This window comes from Garra rufa, chromosome 6, assembly GCF_049309525.1.
Source record: "Garra rufa chromosome 6, GarRuf1.0, whole genome shotgun sequence".
NCBI lineage: Eukaryota > Metazoa > Chordata > Actinopteri > Cypriniformes > Cyprinidae > Garra > Garra rufa.
The window spans coordinates 12,287,922-12,302,320 of NC_133366.1; the positions used below are offsets into that span (position 1 = coordinate 12,287,922).

At 35.1% G+C, this 14,399-nt stretch overlaps 1 protein-coding gene across 1 annotated transcript in view; it reads left to right on the forward strand.

Moving 5' to 3' along the window:
• sorcs1 (sortilin-related VPS10 domain containing receptor 1) overlaps positions 1 to 14,399 on the forward strand; it is a 253,063-nt gene that overhangs the window by 180,403 nt on the left and 58,261 nt on the right. The window contains exons 6-9 of the mRNA XM_073842166.1: positions 6,112 to 6,176; positions 7,954 to 8,072; positions 10,437 to 10,526; positions 13,259 to 13,438. Of these exons, the coding sequence (XP_073698267.1) occupies positions 6,112 to 6,176; positions 7,954 to 8,072; positions 10,437 to 10,526; positions 13,259 to 13,438 (454 nt within the window). The remainder of the gene's footprint in view (positions 1 to 6,111; positions 6,177 to 7,953; positions 8,073 to 10,436; positions 10,527 to 13,258; positions 13,439 to 14,399) is intronic.

Here is a 14,399-nt window from a genome sequence, read left to right on the forward strand (position 1 = left end):
TGGACATCTTAACGTCTTTGACCCATGTGTTTTCATCCAAACTTGACATATCCATATCCATTGTGACACTGAAAAAATGTTGCATAATTATGTAAAAATATGCATATATAAAATATGCATAAAAAGCTATAGTTATGTAAGAATTCTACGCATTTTATTATATTAAATACTAGTATTTTAAAATATCATAAAAACTATGTATTTTTATATGAAGTATTTTAAGTGGTATATTAATTTGTCAAATTCAATTAAAATGGTAAATAAATGCATATGTGTTAAGAAACTGAATTTTCATTGTCTCTACGCAACTAAAAACAGGTAAAAGTTTAAAGGGAAAAAGTTTTGTTTCAAGTCTCAAGAATCAATGAGTCACCTTGCATTCAATTTGTGGCATGCACAATACAATTTAAACTCTCAACTGGTTGGTCAGTTTTTCATTGATCATGTCTGTCTTTTACCATCCAAATTCTAGTCGTTTAGCACCGGGGTTTTATTTTTTGAGGACATTTTAATGTGAGATTTTTGCATAAGCGGCATCAAAGTGGGACAGAGCAAAAGACATCAGAGAGTCAGCCTGGAGTACCGTTATTTTTAGGCTGGTAATGATCTATCCTCACAAGTTCCCCTCTATGAACTCTCACATATGGAGTCTTATTATCTGAAGTGAGATGAGACATATAACCCCTTACAAATGTGTAGCTATTGACTATGTGAAATTAGATTGTCCCTTTTGATGAGATACACCGCCATAGTCGCAGCCAGTATATGAGGTGACTGAAAAAATGGAGCTTTGAATGGATGAAATGGACTTTTGTATCTGTCAGCGCTTCAAAAGCAGCTCGGATCTGATGCGGTTCATTTCTGGCCTAATACCCGCACAGATTTAAAGTCCTGGTGGAAGTGAACGGGTCAGAACTCCTTTACCTTCATCTTCGCAATTGATCTGAAATAGAAACCTTAACAATATTCTTTCAAATTGAACTTTTCTTGTGAATAAGGGGGTAAGTAATAATCTTGGGTGTAAGTCAGGTAAAACTAAATGCTGTTATACATTATATGCCCGCATTGCATATTAGATTATAATGCTTTTCTTGTTTGCTCTGGGTTAACTATGCTGGGAAAATAATAATTGCACGATTCTTGTCTTTTGAGAAATGTATTTTTACACTTCAGGTATTGTACTTTCTCCAATAAGCACAAATCAATAGAATGTGGACTCACTTGATTCATTTGACCTCATCTAGTGTACTGATTTATCATAGACTATTTATATATAAATGACATCAAAGACTTAGATATGTACGTTCTCTGTCTACATTTTGAAAACTGGTAAAAAAAAAAAAATTTAACAGTGAAATTTCTAATAGTAATTTCAAGGTTGCCAGATTGCAAAAAATAAGCAAAACAACGGGCAAAAAATTTACAGAGTGTCTATTTACACTAAGCCTTGTTGGCAGAGACTATTTACACTACAGTAACTCCACCCACCAATGTGTGATTGGGATAGTCAACACTACAAAAGATGACTGTAAATTGTTGGCTCCAGTGGTGCAGAGGATAAATCCTTGTGTGTTTCACTGTTTTCACCAATCCTGGTTCGATCCAGGTTCCTGGTTTCTCCCTTTTCAAATCTCATATCATATCGGAAAGGCATTTATTTTCCATAAAAATGAATAGGACATAATTGAAAAGTGGAAAATAAAGTATATGTATAAGGATATGGTAGATGTAGGGAGGGCTTATTGTCCTAATAAGGCAGTGCCATTTAATAAAGTGAATTAAAACTATAATTTACACTCAGTATGTAATTACTGCATACTGTTTTTTTTTTTTTTTAATGTACTACAATACTGAGGTGCAGATAATTGTGTCTATTTGCAATAAGTATTATAAATAAAATCCTGCTATTTTAACATAGTGTAAATAGAACCTACAGTCGTGGCCAAAAGTTTTGAGAATGACCCAAATATTAGTTTTCACAAAGTTTGCTGCTCAACTGCTTTTAGATCTTTGTTTCAGTTGTTTCTGTGATGTACTGAAATATAATTACAAGCACTTCATACGTTTCAAAGGCGTTTATCGACAATTACATGACATTTATGCAAAGAGTCAGTATTTGCAGTGTTGGCCCTTCTTTTTCAGGACCTCTGCAATTCGACTGGGCATGCTCTCAATCAACTTCTGGGCCAAATCCTGACTGATAGCAACCCATTCTTTCATAATCACTTCTTGGAGTTTGTCAGAATTAGTGGGTTTTTGTTTGTCCACCCGCCTCTTGAGGGTTGACCACAAGTTTTAAGATTTGGGGAGTTTCCAGGCCATGGACCCAAAATATCAACGTTTTGGTCCCCAAGCCACTTAGTTATCACTTTTGCCTTATGGCACAGTGCTCCATCGTGCTGGAAAATGCATTGTTCTTCACCAAACTGTTGTTGGATTGTTGGAAGAAGTTGCTGTTGGAGGGTGTTTTGGTACCATTCTTTATTCATGGCTTTGTTTTTGGGCAAAATTGTGAGTGAGCCCACTCTCTTGGATGAGAAGCAACCTCACACATGAATGGACTCAGGATGCTTTACTGTTGGCATGACAAAGGACTGATGGTAGCGCTCACCTTTTCTTCTCCGGACAAGCCTTTTTCCAGATGCCCCAAACAATCGGAAAGAGGCTTCATCGGAGAATATGACTTTGCCCCAGTCCTCAGCAGTCCATTTGCCATACTTTTTGCAGAAGATCGATCTGTCCCTGATGTTTTTTTTTTTTTTTTGGAGAGAAGTGGCTTCTTTGCTGCCCTTCTTGACACCAGGCCATCTTCCAAAAGTCTTGGCCTCACTGTGCGTGCAGATGCGCTCACACCTGCCTGCTGCCATTCCTGAGCAAGCTCTGCACTGGTGGCACTCCGATCCCGCAGCTGAATCCTCTTTAGGAGACCATCCTGGCCCTTGCTGGACTTTCTTGGATGCCCTGAAGCCTTCTTAACAATGCAGTGGAAAGTTTTTTTCGGGATTAAGTTAATTTTCATGGCAAAAAAGGACTATGCAATTCATCTGATCACTCTTCATAACATTCTGGAGTATATGCAAATTGCTATTATAAAAACTTAAGCAGCAACTTTTCCAATTTCCAATATTTATGTAATTCGCAAAACTTTTGGCCACGACTGTATAGCTATTTGCACTTAGTGTAACTAGCATCTATCGTTAAAAATATGCTATTTTAACTTAGTGTAAATAGCTTCTATCAGTATTTACACTTAGTGCAAATAGCCACTGCCAAAAATGTATGCTTTTAAAAGAAAAGCCCTGATTTGGGGATTTTAACTTCTGATATCTGGCAACCGCACACATGAAAGCTCTTGTGGTAGAGCGATGTAGTCAGAATGTTTTTTTTTTTTTTTTCAGACGAAAATAAGTTTGGGTTTAGTTTTTATTTATTTATTTATTATTTTTTTTTGTCTTGTCTTTTATCATCATCATGTCTTTTATGCCTCATCATTGTCTTGTTTTAGTCATGGTAAAAAAGTTTGTCAATGAACATTTTTTGTCATAGGTTTTATTAACAAAATGAATCTTAATGAATCACAATAATTGCATCAAAATAACTCTTTAGTGCTGTGAATGATATAAACTATTATGCACTCAAAATACTTGAGTGCATAATATGCATATTTTGCCTTAAGCATAACATATATGTAATGCAATCTTGGAAAACCCAACACATGGTGAAACGTTCACCTTTTTTAGGTTTTGATACCATATGGAAGCTGGTAAAGCTGTTCAAGCCCTACCAAAATTGTTTTTTTCAATATCTTAAGTATCTTAAGTTGTCTGATACTAGCTATAATTTTCAGGAATGGAATTTTCAGAGGTTTAACAGGTTTAAAGTAAGTCATTTCTGCTTTGCACAATAAATCGCATTTCTTCACTAAACAAGTCAATTTTGCCAAGATATTTTCAGAGTTGATAAACAAGATGTTATAGAATAATAGTTTAATGAAAGCCTAATTTTGACAAAAAATTGACATTCGACCTATTTTTCGTATTTCCTGAAACATTATTTCCTGAACGAGTTTTCCCAGATCGCATCACATATAATCAACATATTCAAATCAATAGTTTTATATTTCTCCATTTTTTTTTTATTATTATTTTATTTTTTTTTTGACTACATCATCTACAATGAGTCTTGGGTAGTTCTTTTACTCATTTTGTTGAGTTTTCAAATACTTCTTGGCTTCAAATTTGTAATGTGATTCACTTCGTAGCTGGTTAGTTTGCTTCAGGGCCTATTTCTCTTTAACCATGACTTTAAAAATCTTTATGGGATAAATTAATGGAAAAAGTACTTCTGCAACCAAGACTGCTGATAATATGCCTTTTTGGAATACTTGATTCTGATTGGTCAGTTGCACCATATATGTGACCCTGGACCACAAAACCAGTCTTAAGTCGCTGGGGTATATTTGTAGCAATAGCCAAAAATACATGATATGGGTCAAAATGATTGATTTTTCTTTTATGCCAAAAATTATTAAGAAATTAAGTAAAGATCATGTTCCATGAAGATTTTTTGTAAAATTCCTACTATAAATATATCAAAATGTAATTTTTGATTAGTAATATGCATTATTAAGAACTTAATTTGGACAACTTTAAAGGTGATTTTCTCAGTATTTTGATTTTTTTGCACCCTCAGATTCCAGATTTTCAAATAGATGTATCTCGGCCAAATATTGTCCTATCCTAACAAACCATATATCAATAACCATATTGTGGTGGACCACATATATTGTGGTCCACCACAAAACCAGTCATAAGGGTCATTTTAAAAAATAAATAAATTTGATGTATGGTTTGTTAGGATAGGACAATATTTGGCCGAGATACAAGTTTTTGAAAATCTGGAATCTAAGAAAAGAAAAATTGTGAGAAAATGGTCTAAATTAAGTTCTTAGCTGATCGAAAATTAAGTTTTGATGTATTTATGGTAGGACATTTACAAAATATCTTCATGAATCATCTTTACTTTAATTATAAATTATAAAAATTAATCATTTTGACCCATACAATTGGCTATTGCTACAAATACACCCGTGCTACTTATGACTGGTTTTGTGGTCCAGGGTCACATATTGTCGGACATTTCAGTTTTCATTCAATTTATCATCATCATACTTCTTGTATAGCGCCACAGACTCCAGCACAAATGGTTCCAGCATGCGTCTTAGTTATTTATTGTAATGAAAATGTCCTTAGTGGAGTTCAGTATTTTTATTACTGTAATATTGTTGCAGTGTACATCTTGTCCTTCTCAGATAATTGTTCGTACGTTGGTCCATTTTTCTTAGTGCAAGCTGTAAGATAATATACAGTTAATCAATTTAAACTCAATCTCATGTCTGTCCATTTATTTATTTAGGTAGTTTTGTGATAAGTGGGGATTTATTCAGTCAGCTCCCATTAAGTATCACTTTAGCAAAGTACACCTCTTCACTCTGGATTGTAGGGGTTACAACTCAGAATACAGTGCGCAAAAGCGGTGTAACTGTTTATTGAATTCGCCACTCTGCCTTTAAAATATTAAAGCCGATCCCAGAGCACGCCATGGGATGCTATATTTGTGAAAGCGTCAATACTTCCAATAAGTGTCATGATAAAGTCTTGAGATAGTCTGCTTCTACCTTTGTGTGTTCCTCTTTGGAGCAGCTCTCTCTGATTTTTCAGTCTCGAATAAATATTTCATGCTACAATGATTTTTTTTCCACACTAAAAAGAGCGAGAGAGCTGTGTGCGCTGCCTGTGGGTGTTCTTGGGAAGCAAATGAGAAGGGCTTACTTTTAATGATGTCAGGATATGCTCCTTGCTTCTGTCAGAAAGCACAGATAGATGGAGATGGAAACTGAGGCTTAACAGGATAGGCTGTTCTGATGGTACTTTCTCGACTTAACCCGCATTGCTCCTTCGGGAGGCTAACATGGATCTTTTAGCCGGCGCACAAAAAAAGCCAATGCCCTTATTTTGACCCATCTGTTGTTGTATGGAAAACACAAAGGATTTTCGTTTTCCAAAGCTCATTTTATAAAACACTGTTTTTTATTTCCTTTGGGCTCTCCAGGTCTAAAATGGGCCTTGATAAAGAGCCGGGCCTGATTCACCTTGAGACCAGCATCTCAGAAACCCGTAAGTCTGAATGGCGTCCATGGACGTGCTTTGATTACATTGCAAGAAGCAATAATTCAAACACTGCACAGGGCAACACTTGCAGGGTTTAAAATAGGCTTCACATTAAAATGCAAAATGGAGAGTTCCGCACCAGCAAATCCATCTTTCCGTATTTGTCGTCAGTAATTAACATTAATGAAGAAACATACTGCACAAATTGAGTTTGTCTTTTGTTTGTTTAGCTTATATTTCTGTTGATTGACGGCCAGAGGGAGAAGCTACATGTGTCAGTTTTACTGTATGTGAGGTTTTTAGACCATTTGAATGTAATATACAAGGGCAATTAGGAAGATGTGTGAAATTGACAAGCAATTCCTGGTAAAACTGTCTTAAAGTACCCACACATTTTTTCCCTAGTACTGTAAAAAATGACTGTGAATTTAACGGTAATAAACTGTAAAAATGCTACGGTAAAAACCTGTGAAATGGTTAACGGTAAGTTCCCCTTCTATATACGGTGAAAAACTGTGCATGTAATTTTACGGGAGTATACCGTTTTTGGAAATGAAAAAGAACGTAAAATTTACAGTGAATAACCGTAAATTGACATTCCCAGAATTTCCTGTTTTTCATTTTTTATTTGATGTTTTTTTTTTTTTTGTTTAAATGACTTTTTCTTCTTAGTTTTTCTTGGCAGTTTTGTACATTAGGGGTGTATGTTACATCTAATGTTGTTAAATTAATGTTTTTGCATTATGTGTGTTAAAATCTCCTTGTGATGGGCTTTGGTTCATCATGTGATGATGTTGTCATCACCACCTTCTTTTGGTGGTTATCAGTGTATTACAAAGGTACAAAACAGATTTCAGTATTTCAAAGAGTTGGTACACTACCATTATATCAATGAAATTATGGTATTTACCTGTAAATTTAAGTGAAAACTGTAAAATGTAAAACATTGCTACCGTATTTTTTACTGGAAAATTCTGGTAACCACAGCTGCCAGTTTTTTACCGTAAATTTTACGGCCTTTTTTTTTTTTTTTTTTTTTTTTTTTTTTTTTTACAGTGTAACCACAATTGCCACACTGCAAAAAATACTTTGCTTACTTAGATTTTTTTTGTCTTGTTTCCAGCCAAAATATCTAAAAATTCTTAAATCAAGAAGGATTTTCTAGACAAGTAAAAAAAAAAATTTCTTGTTCTTATTTCTAAGTCAAAATTAAGTGAGTTTTTGCTTAGAACAAGCAAAATAATCTGCCAATAGGGTAAGCAAAAAAAAATCTTATTTTCAACCAGAAAACAAGATTATTTTTCTTACCCTCTTCTTTGTTTCAAGCAAAAACGCACTTAATTTTGACTTGTTTTTTTTTTTTGAAAACAAGACAATAATTTTTACTCGTCTTGAAAATCCTATTTGATTTAAGAATTTTTTGATATTTTGGCTGAAAACAAGACAAAAAATCTAAGTAAGAAAAGTATTTTTTTGCAGTGTGGCAACTGTGGTTATCTACTAGGGAAAAAATGGCGTGGGTACTTTAAGACAGTTTTAACTGGAATTGCTTGTCAGTTTCACAAATAATTACAAGTAATCGAACATTAAAATAAATCGGTACAAAGTCTAATGTATTTTTGTTTTATTGGTACTTGAAAAATCACATACAAATACTAAAAGAGAAACCATTAAAGTAATAGTATAATTACTTAATGTAGTACTTTCGGTTATTATCATCTGTCTGGCTGAAAATCGAATGCACCTTCATCTTTTTCTGTCGTTTGTCCTGTGTTTGTTGCAGAGGCTCTTTATGTCACGTGCAAGCTTCAGAACTGCACAGATGCCAACAAGGGTAAACCTTTTCCTGGGTACATTGACCCCAACTCACTGGTGGTCCAGGATGAGTATGTGTTTGTCCAGGTAAGTTATTATTATCATTTATAGAGGGCAAACATTTGACTAGTATAGCTGTGGCAATAATAATTTTTTCTTATAATGTTGCACTAGCATTTTAAATTCTTGTATCAATATTTAAGCATTCGGTTATACTTGAATTCATTATACTTAAATATATCCTTGAATTTTAATTTGAGTGCAAACATGATTTTTCTTTCAGTTTTATTATCGTCAAGTACAGTCTTACAGTCAAGTACCTTTATTAAATAACATTCAGATAACATAACATTCGTTCTCTTTTAAAAGCACAAACAACCAGCAAGTTTATTTTAAAAACAGCTGGAATACACTACATGACTTTTTCAGTTTTTTGCATCGATTTACAGTCTGTAGAAGTTAGCGCTCAATGCCTAAAATCAGAGCCAGTCTGCAGATTTGATTTTTTTTTTTTTTTTTTTTTTTACTTCAGACTATTATTTCAGCTGACTGTTGTGTTCAGAAAGATATACAAGTTTGGTATTTTCTGATCCTCAGTTGTTTAGTGTATGATGGCCATTTTTTCTCTCTGTAACTGCAGTGGCATGCAATAGTTTGGGAACCCCTTGCAGAATCTGTGAAAATGCGAATAATTTTAACAAAATAAGAGAGATTATACAAAATACATGTTTTTTTTTTTATTTTTTATTTAGCACTGTCCTGGGTAAGATAGTTTACATAAAATATGTTTACATAAAGTCCACAAGACAAAAAAATATCTGAAATTATTAAAATAACCCCCTTCAAAAGTTTGGGAACCCTTGGTTCTTAATACTGTGTGTGGTTACTTGGATGATCTACGATGTTTTTTTGTTTGTTTGTTTGTTTGTTTGTTTGTTTGTTTGTTTTGTGATGGTTGTGAGTCCCTTGTTTGTTCTGAACAGTTAAACTGAGCAGTTAAACTTCTGTTCTTCAGAAAAATCCTCCAGGTCCCAAATCCCTCTTTTTACACTGCGGACAATTGAGGGACTCAAACACAACTATTAAAAAAGTTTTAAACATTCACAGACGCTCCAGAAGTAAAAAACGATGCATTAAGAACCGGGGGGTAAAAACTTTTGAACAGGATGACGATGTCCAAATTTTTCTTATTTTGTTGAAGTATTATTTTTTTTCCATTTAGTACTGCCCTTTTGGAAGCAACGGGAGTCATTTGCATGTTTTCCGGAAGACAAATTAAGCACCATTTACCTTGATCTTCAAATTCCAAAAGTTTATGCATCGTGTTTGCTTCTGGAGCATCAGTGAAAGTTAGAACCTTTTTAAATAGCTCCCTCAATTGTCCTCAGTGTGAAAAGATGGATCTCAAAATCATACAGTCACTGCTGGAAAGGGTTCAAATATTTCAAAGATGCTGTAAACCAAAAGAATCTGCAGGACCTGGAGGATTTTTCTAAAGAGCAGTGCTCAGAACTTAGTCTTGTGGACTATGTGTAAACATGTTTTATGAAAAATATCTTACTCAGGACAGTACTAAATAAAAAATAACATGCATTTTGTATGATCCTTCTTATTCTGGTAAATTTTTTCACATTGTTACAGATTCTGCAAGGGTTTTCCAAACTTTCGCAAGTGTATGATGCCTTGTGTTTTAAAATCTATTCCAGCCTTAAAGGGATAGTTTACCCAAAAATGAAAATTCTGTTATAAGTTACTCACCCTAATGTCATTTTAAGACCTTCGTTTATCTTTGGAACTCAAATTAAGATATTATTGATGAAATCCGAGAACTTTTTGACCTTGCATAGACAGCAACACAACTGACACGTTTAAGGCCCAGAAAGGTAGTAAGGACACGGTTAAAATAGTCCATGTGTGAACCACCATCAGTGCTTCAGCTGTAATGTTATGAAGCTACGAGAATACTTTTTGTGCGCAAAGGAAACAAAAACAAGGACTTGTTACAAGTAACATATTTTAACAATATGTTACTACCTTTCTGGACCTTGAACGTCAGTTGGGTTGCTGTCTATGCAGGGTCAGAAAGGTCTTGGATTTCATTAAAAATGTCTTAATTTGTGTTCTGAAGATGAACAGTCTTGGGTGAGTAATTAATGACTGATTAATGCATTTTCATTTCTGGGTGAACTATCCATTTAATCTTAATTCCTGGAATAAACAGGGTCTATAAGGTGCCTTATTGGGGCAAATTAAAGCAGAAATAGAAACTAATCCTACATATTCAGTCTGTGTGGTGCATTTGGGACAGTTTAAACGGCGATTCAATTATGATAACGTGATTGAATTGCGCTGATCATATCGCAGTGCGTAATGTGAGTCCTAATATGTGACCAATAGTAGAACTCAAAATGTGACTTCTTTCCAAAGTGTCTTTGTCCTCCATTACCCAAGGTGTCAACCGCTGGTCGGCCAATCTACTACGTGTCATCCAGGCGAGATGTGTTTACACCCATGAAGCTTCCCGAATACACCCTTCCAAAGGTAGGCTAGCTCATTCACACTTGCTCGACACGAAGTCAGAATCTGCCACGTTGTGACAGGGTAAACAGACATTGCTATTTCAGACCCAGATCATCATGTCCCTCGATGTTAGCCTTTGAAGCTTCAAACCTTTACAAAATCCAATTTTTTCTCCCTGGCATCTGGCAGGCTCTTACTTCTGAGTGAGTGAATTCAGAGACGCAGATGCTACCGCGGTCCCTCGCCTCTCAGGATGCTGTGTTATTATTCAAAGCTTAAAATCTGCTGCGCTCACATGACAATTAAACATGTTTTATTCAATCAAGCTCTCGGCGCTCCGTTAAGCACACACCCAGCAACCCTCGCGCGGTCTGGGGTAGATGAAATTCGCAAACTGCCAGCATGTGGTTTTGTTGCATTCGCCCAACTGACAGGCTCAATTTAAGGCTAATAAGAATATTTGCTGTACGCCGGAGCTCTGAGCGAAACAAGGCAGGTGAGAGTAGGGTCTGATACTGATTATTAATCGGATTCAGCTCAGTGGGGTGAAACCGCCACTGCTCTCCAGCTGTCCCCAGCCATCCCGGCAACAACATTCATATTCAATCTCACTTGATTAGAGGCAAAAATCACATTAAAGGTTAAAGTGATCTTCCTCTGATATATGCAAATGAGAAGGGTAAAGGTGTTTTGATGTTTTGAATATTAAAAGGCACTTAAGTTGTTTGGAGTTCGGCCTACTTTTTCTTTTGGATGACGGAAAAGACTGAATAGAGTTGTTAAATCATTTGAATAGCTCAGTTATGAACCACACTGGAGAATGCAGTCGGCTCATCTAGAGAATAAAAGGCAATTGAAGTTTAATGACTTCAATTTTATTGACAAATCAATAATAAATATAGATACAGGCTGCAAGATGAAAGGAAATGCTTGTAGAACAGTAGTGATAATATCATATATCAGAAAAATTTGTAATTAATATTATTTTTATTAAAGCCAAGTATGAATCACATCAAGTTAGTGTTTTCAAGCAGTTTACATTTGTTCCAAAATAAACAATTTAAACAATATACTTTGTTAACTTTTAACTATTTTTGAAGTTGGATCGTAGATCATCAAAGCTCTGTAAATAGTGGTCACAGACGCAAAGATTGATGAATAAAGATGAATTTTTAGCGAGACAGCGTTGACAGCAGTGGCAATCCCCCTGTCACTCAAGTGGCCACGCCCTTAATTATGCAGAACTTTAAGGCTTAATATAACTTAAACGGATGAGTTATAAAAAAAAATTCACCCCCCTCACAGTTGACATGAAGGGCAAAACTAGCTATATAGACCAAAACCACTTTTTGTAACCAGGCTCTAAACATACTTTTTTTCTGCTGTAAAGTTGGGCATTTTAACATGGGGAGTCAATGGGATTGACTCCCTTTTGCAGCCAGTCTCTAGCGGCCAGGAGATGAATTGCAGTTTAAGTCACTTCCGTGTTGGTTTCAATAGAGAGAGCGGGAGGTTGCCGCTTGGATGAGACGAAACGTAAATGCTGGTCATGTGACGATGACTATAATTAAATGTATAATGCAATATCGTTGACGAATAAAAACGAGACTAAATGTGGTTTACAAAATAAAATCTATGCTAAAATGCCTCTTTATTTTCATTGACGAAAACGCGACGAAACAAAATTATATAACGTTAGATTGATGTGCACATGCCCAGTAGCCAGAGCTGTATCCCTTCTAGTCTAAACCCATTTAGCATAAACCGTGCAGACGCAGGCGACGTAACTTCCTCAAGCCACACTCACGGCATTACTTGTTTTTCGTTGTTTACCTCAAAAGAAAGGAAGTGAAATGTTACAATGTTACCTGGTTGAATGAAAAAAATACATGACAACCTATAATAATTTGTCAATAAAATAAAATAATTATTATTACTGTAATAATTATTAGTTTGTGTCCCGCACTCACTAAAAACTCCCACAGATCATCTTTTCATGCCATTTTAAGTCTTATTTTGATGTAACAAAGTGCTTATATTTAAGTGTATGAGTTTACTTCCTTGAAACAATTAGTCTTCCCATTAATGCATATTGTTCATTCAGACTGATTCACGAATGTGACAAGAGGCGGGATTATTGGTATGAACCAATCACAGCGGATCAAAACCAGGCATATCCAATCAAATCGTGATAGAAGCATTGTCTCCACTCAAGTGACTTTCCCCATTCATTCTCAATTACCCCCCACCAAACTCACCGCACGCTTTAAGGGGCCTGTTAAAACTCAATGGGCTCAGGGGAGGCAAGAGAGACACGGACTCCCGCTGTAACTTTACCTGCTGATGTCGCTGTTGGACAATGTTTCTTTAGAAAAACAAGTGATTTATACACTTTTCAATGTTATATTTTAGAATATTGGCATGTTTTATTTTTCCAGAGATTGTTACAATGTTTTTGAAATTATCTTATATACTCAATTTACTGCATTTATTTGATAAAAAATACAGTATATTCATGATTTTCAAATAATTTCTTCTACAAAGCTGAAGTCATGCTGCTATGCTGGGCTGCACCAGTCAACCAAATGCATAAATTATAACCCACTATTATGAAATGTTCCCTGTCAGTTTTATAGACTTCTTTATTGACATGTTTATACCAACATTTGGATAATGCCAGAGGCAGAATATTCTTTTGTCACAATAAATCACAGCGATGTCTTTTATGAAATGTCTTTTCTTTTTTTCCCCAGGATCTGCATGTGATCAGTACAGATGAGAACCGGGTCGTGGCGGCAGTTCAAGAGTGGAACCAGAATGACACTTACAACCTGTATGTGTCAGAGGCCGGAGGCATTTACTACACGCTGGCTTTGGAGAACGTCATGAGCAGTATGGGACCAGAGGGAAATGTCATGATAGATCTGTATGAGGTACCTCTCTAAAACAACAACAGCGTCATTTATTTTCCACACTGCACTCATGCATGCTGATTCAATATCAGTGCTTCATGTTCACATTTCTCTGGATATTAAAAGCATGATCAGATTGAATGTAGTAATTAATGCTAATCGACTGTAGTGCTAATTGATTTAATAGCAGTGCTAATTAATTAAGGTATTCATTATGTGACTATCAGTAGGTTATCTAAACAAGGAGCAGTTAGGAACCCAGAATACTCTCTGTTCATCTAAATCTATCGCTAAAGGGGGAAAACATGGACACAGTGTTAACGATGATAACAAATTTTATATGCAACACCTGTTTCCTCAGTATTTCAATTAACATTATAATGTTTTATATCAGCATATTAGAGGATCATATGAGTAAATATACAGTTGAAGCCAAAAGTTTACATGCAAAATGTCAGTTATTTTACCTAAATAAGAGGGATCATACAAAATGCACAAAATGCATGTTTTTTTTATATTTAGTGCTGTCCTGAATAAGATATTTTACATAAAAGACATTTCCATAGCCCACAAGAGAAAATAATAGTTGAATTTATGAAAATGACCCTGTTCAAAAGATTACATACACTTTATTCTTAATACTGTGTTGTTACCTGAATGATCCACAGCTGTGTTTTATATTTACTGTTTATGTTTATGTTTATGTATACTGTTTCAGATATTAAAATAGTTCAGTTTTGTATGAAATGGCAAAGTAATTATATCTTGTTACTTTATTTTAAGTTAATTTAGAAAAATGTTTGGAGCATTTTTTGTTCGTTAAATGTACATTTTTGTTTTTTAAAGTAACGACCAAGTGGTCAGCGGCAGACAGAGAGCTGGTCATAGTCCCTTGTTTGTCCTGAACAGTTAAACTGCCCGCTGTTTTTCAAAAAAGTTTTTCAAACAACAAGGACTGTATGATTTTTAGATCCATCTTTTC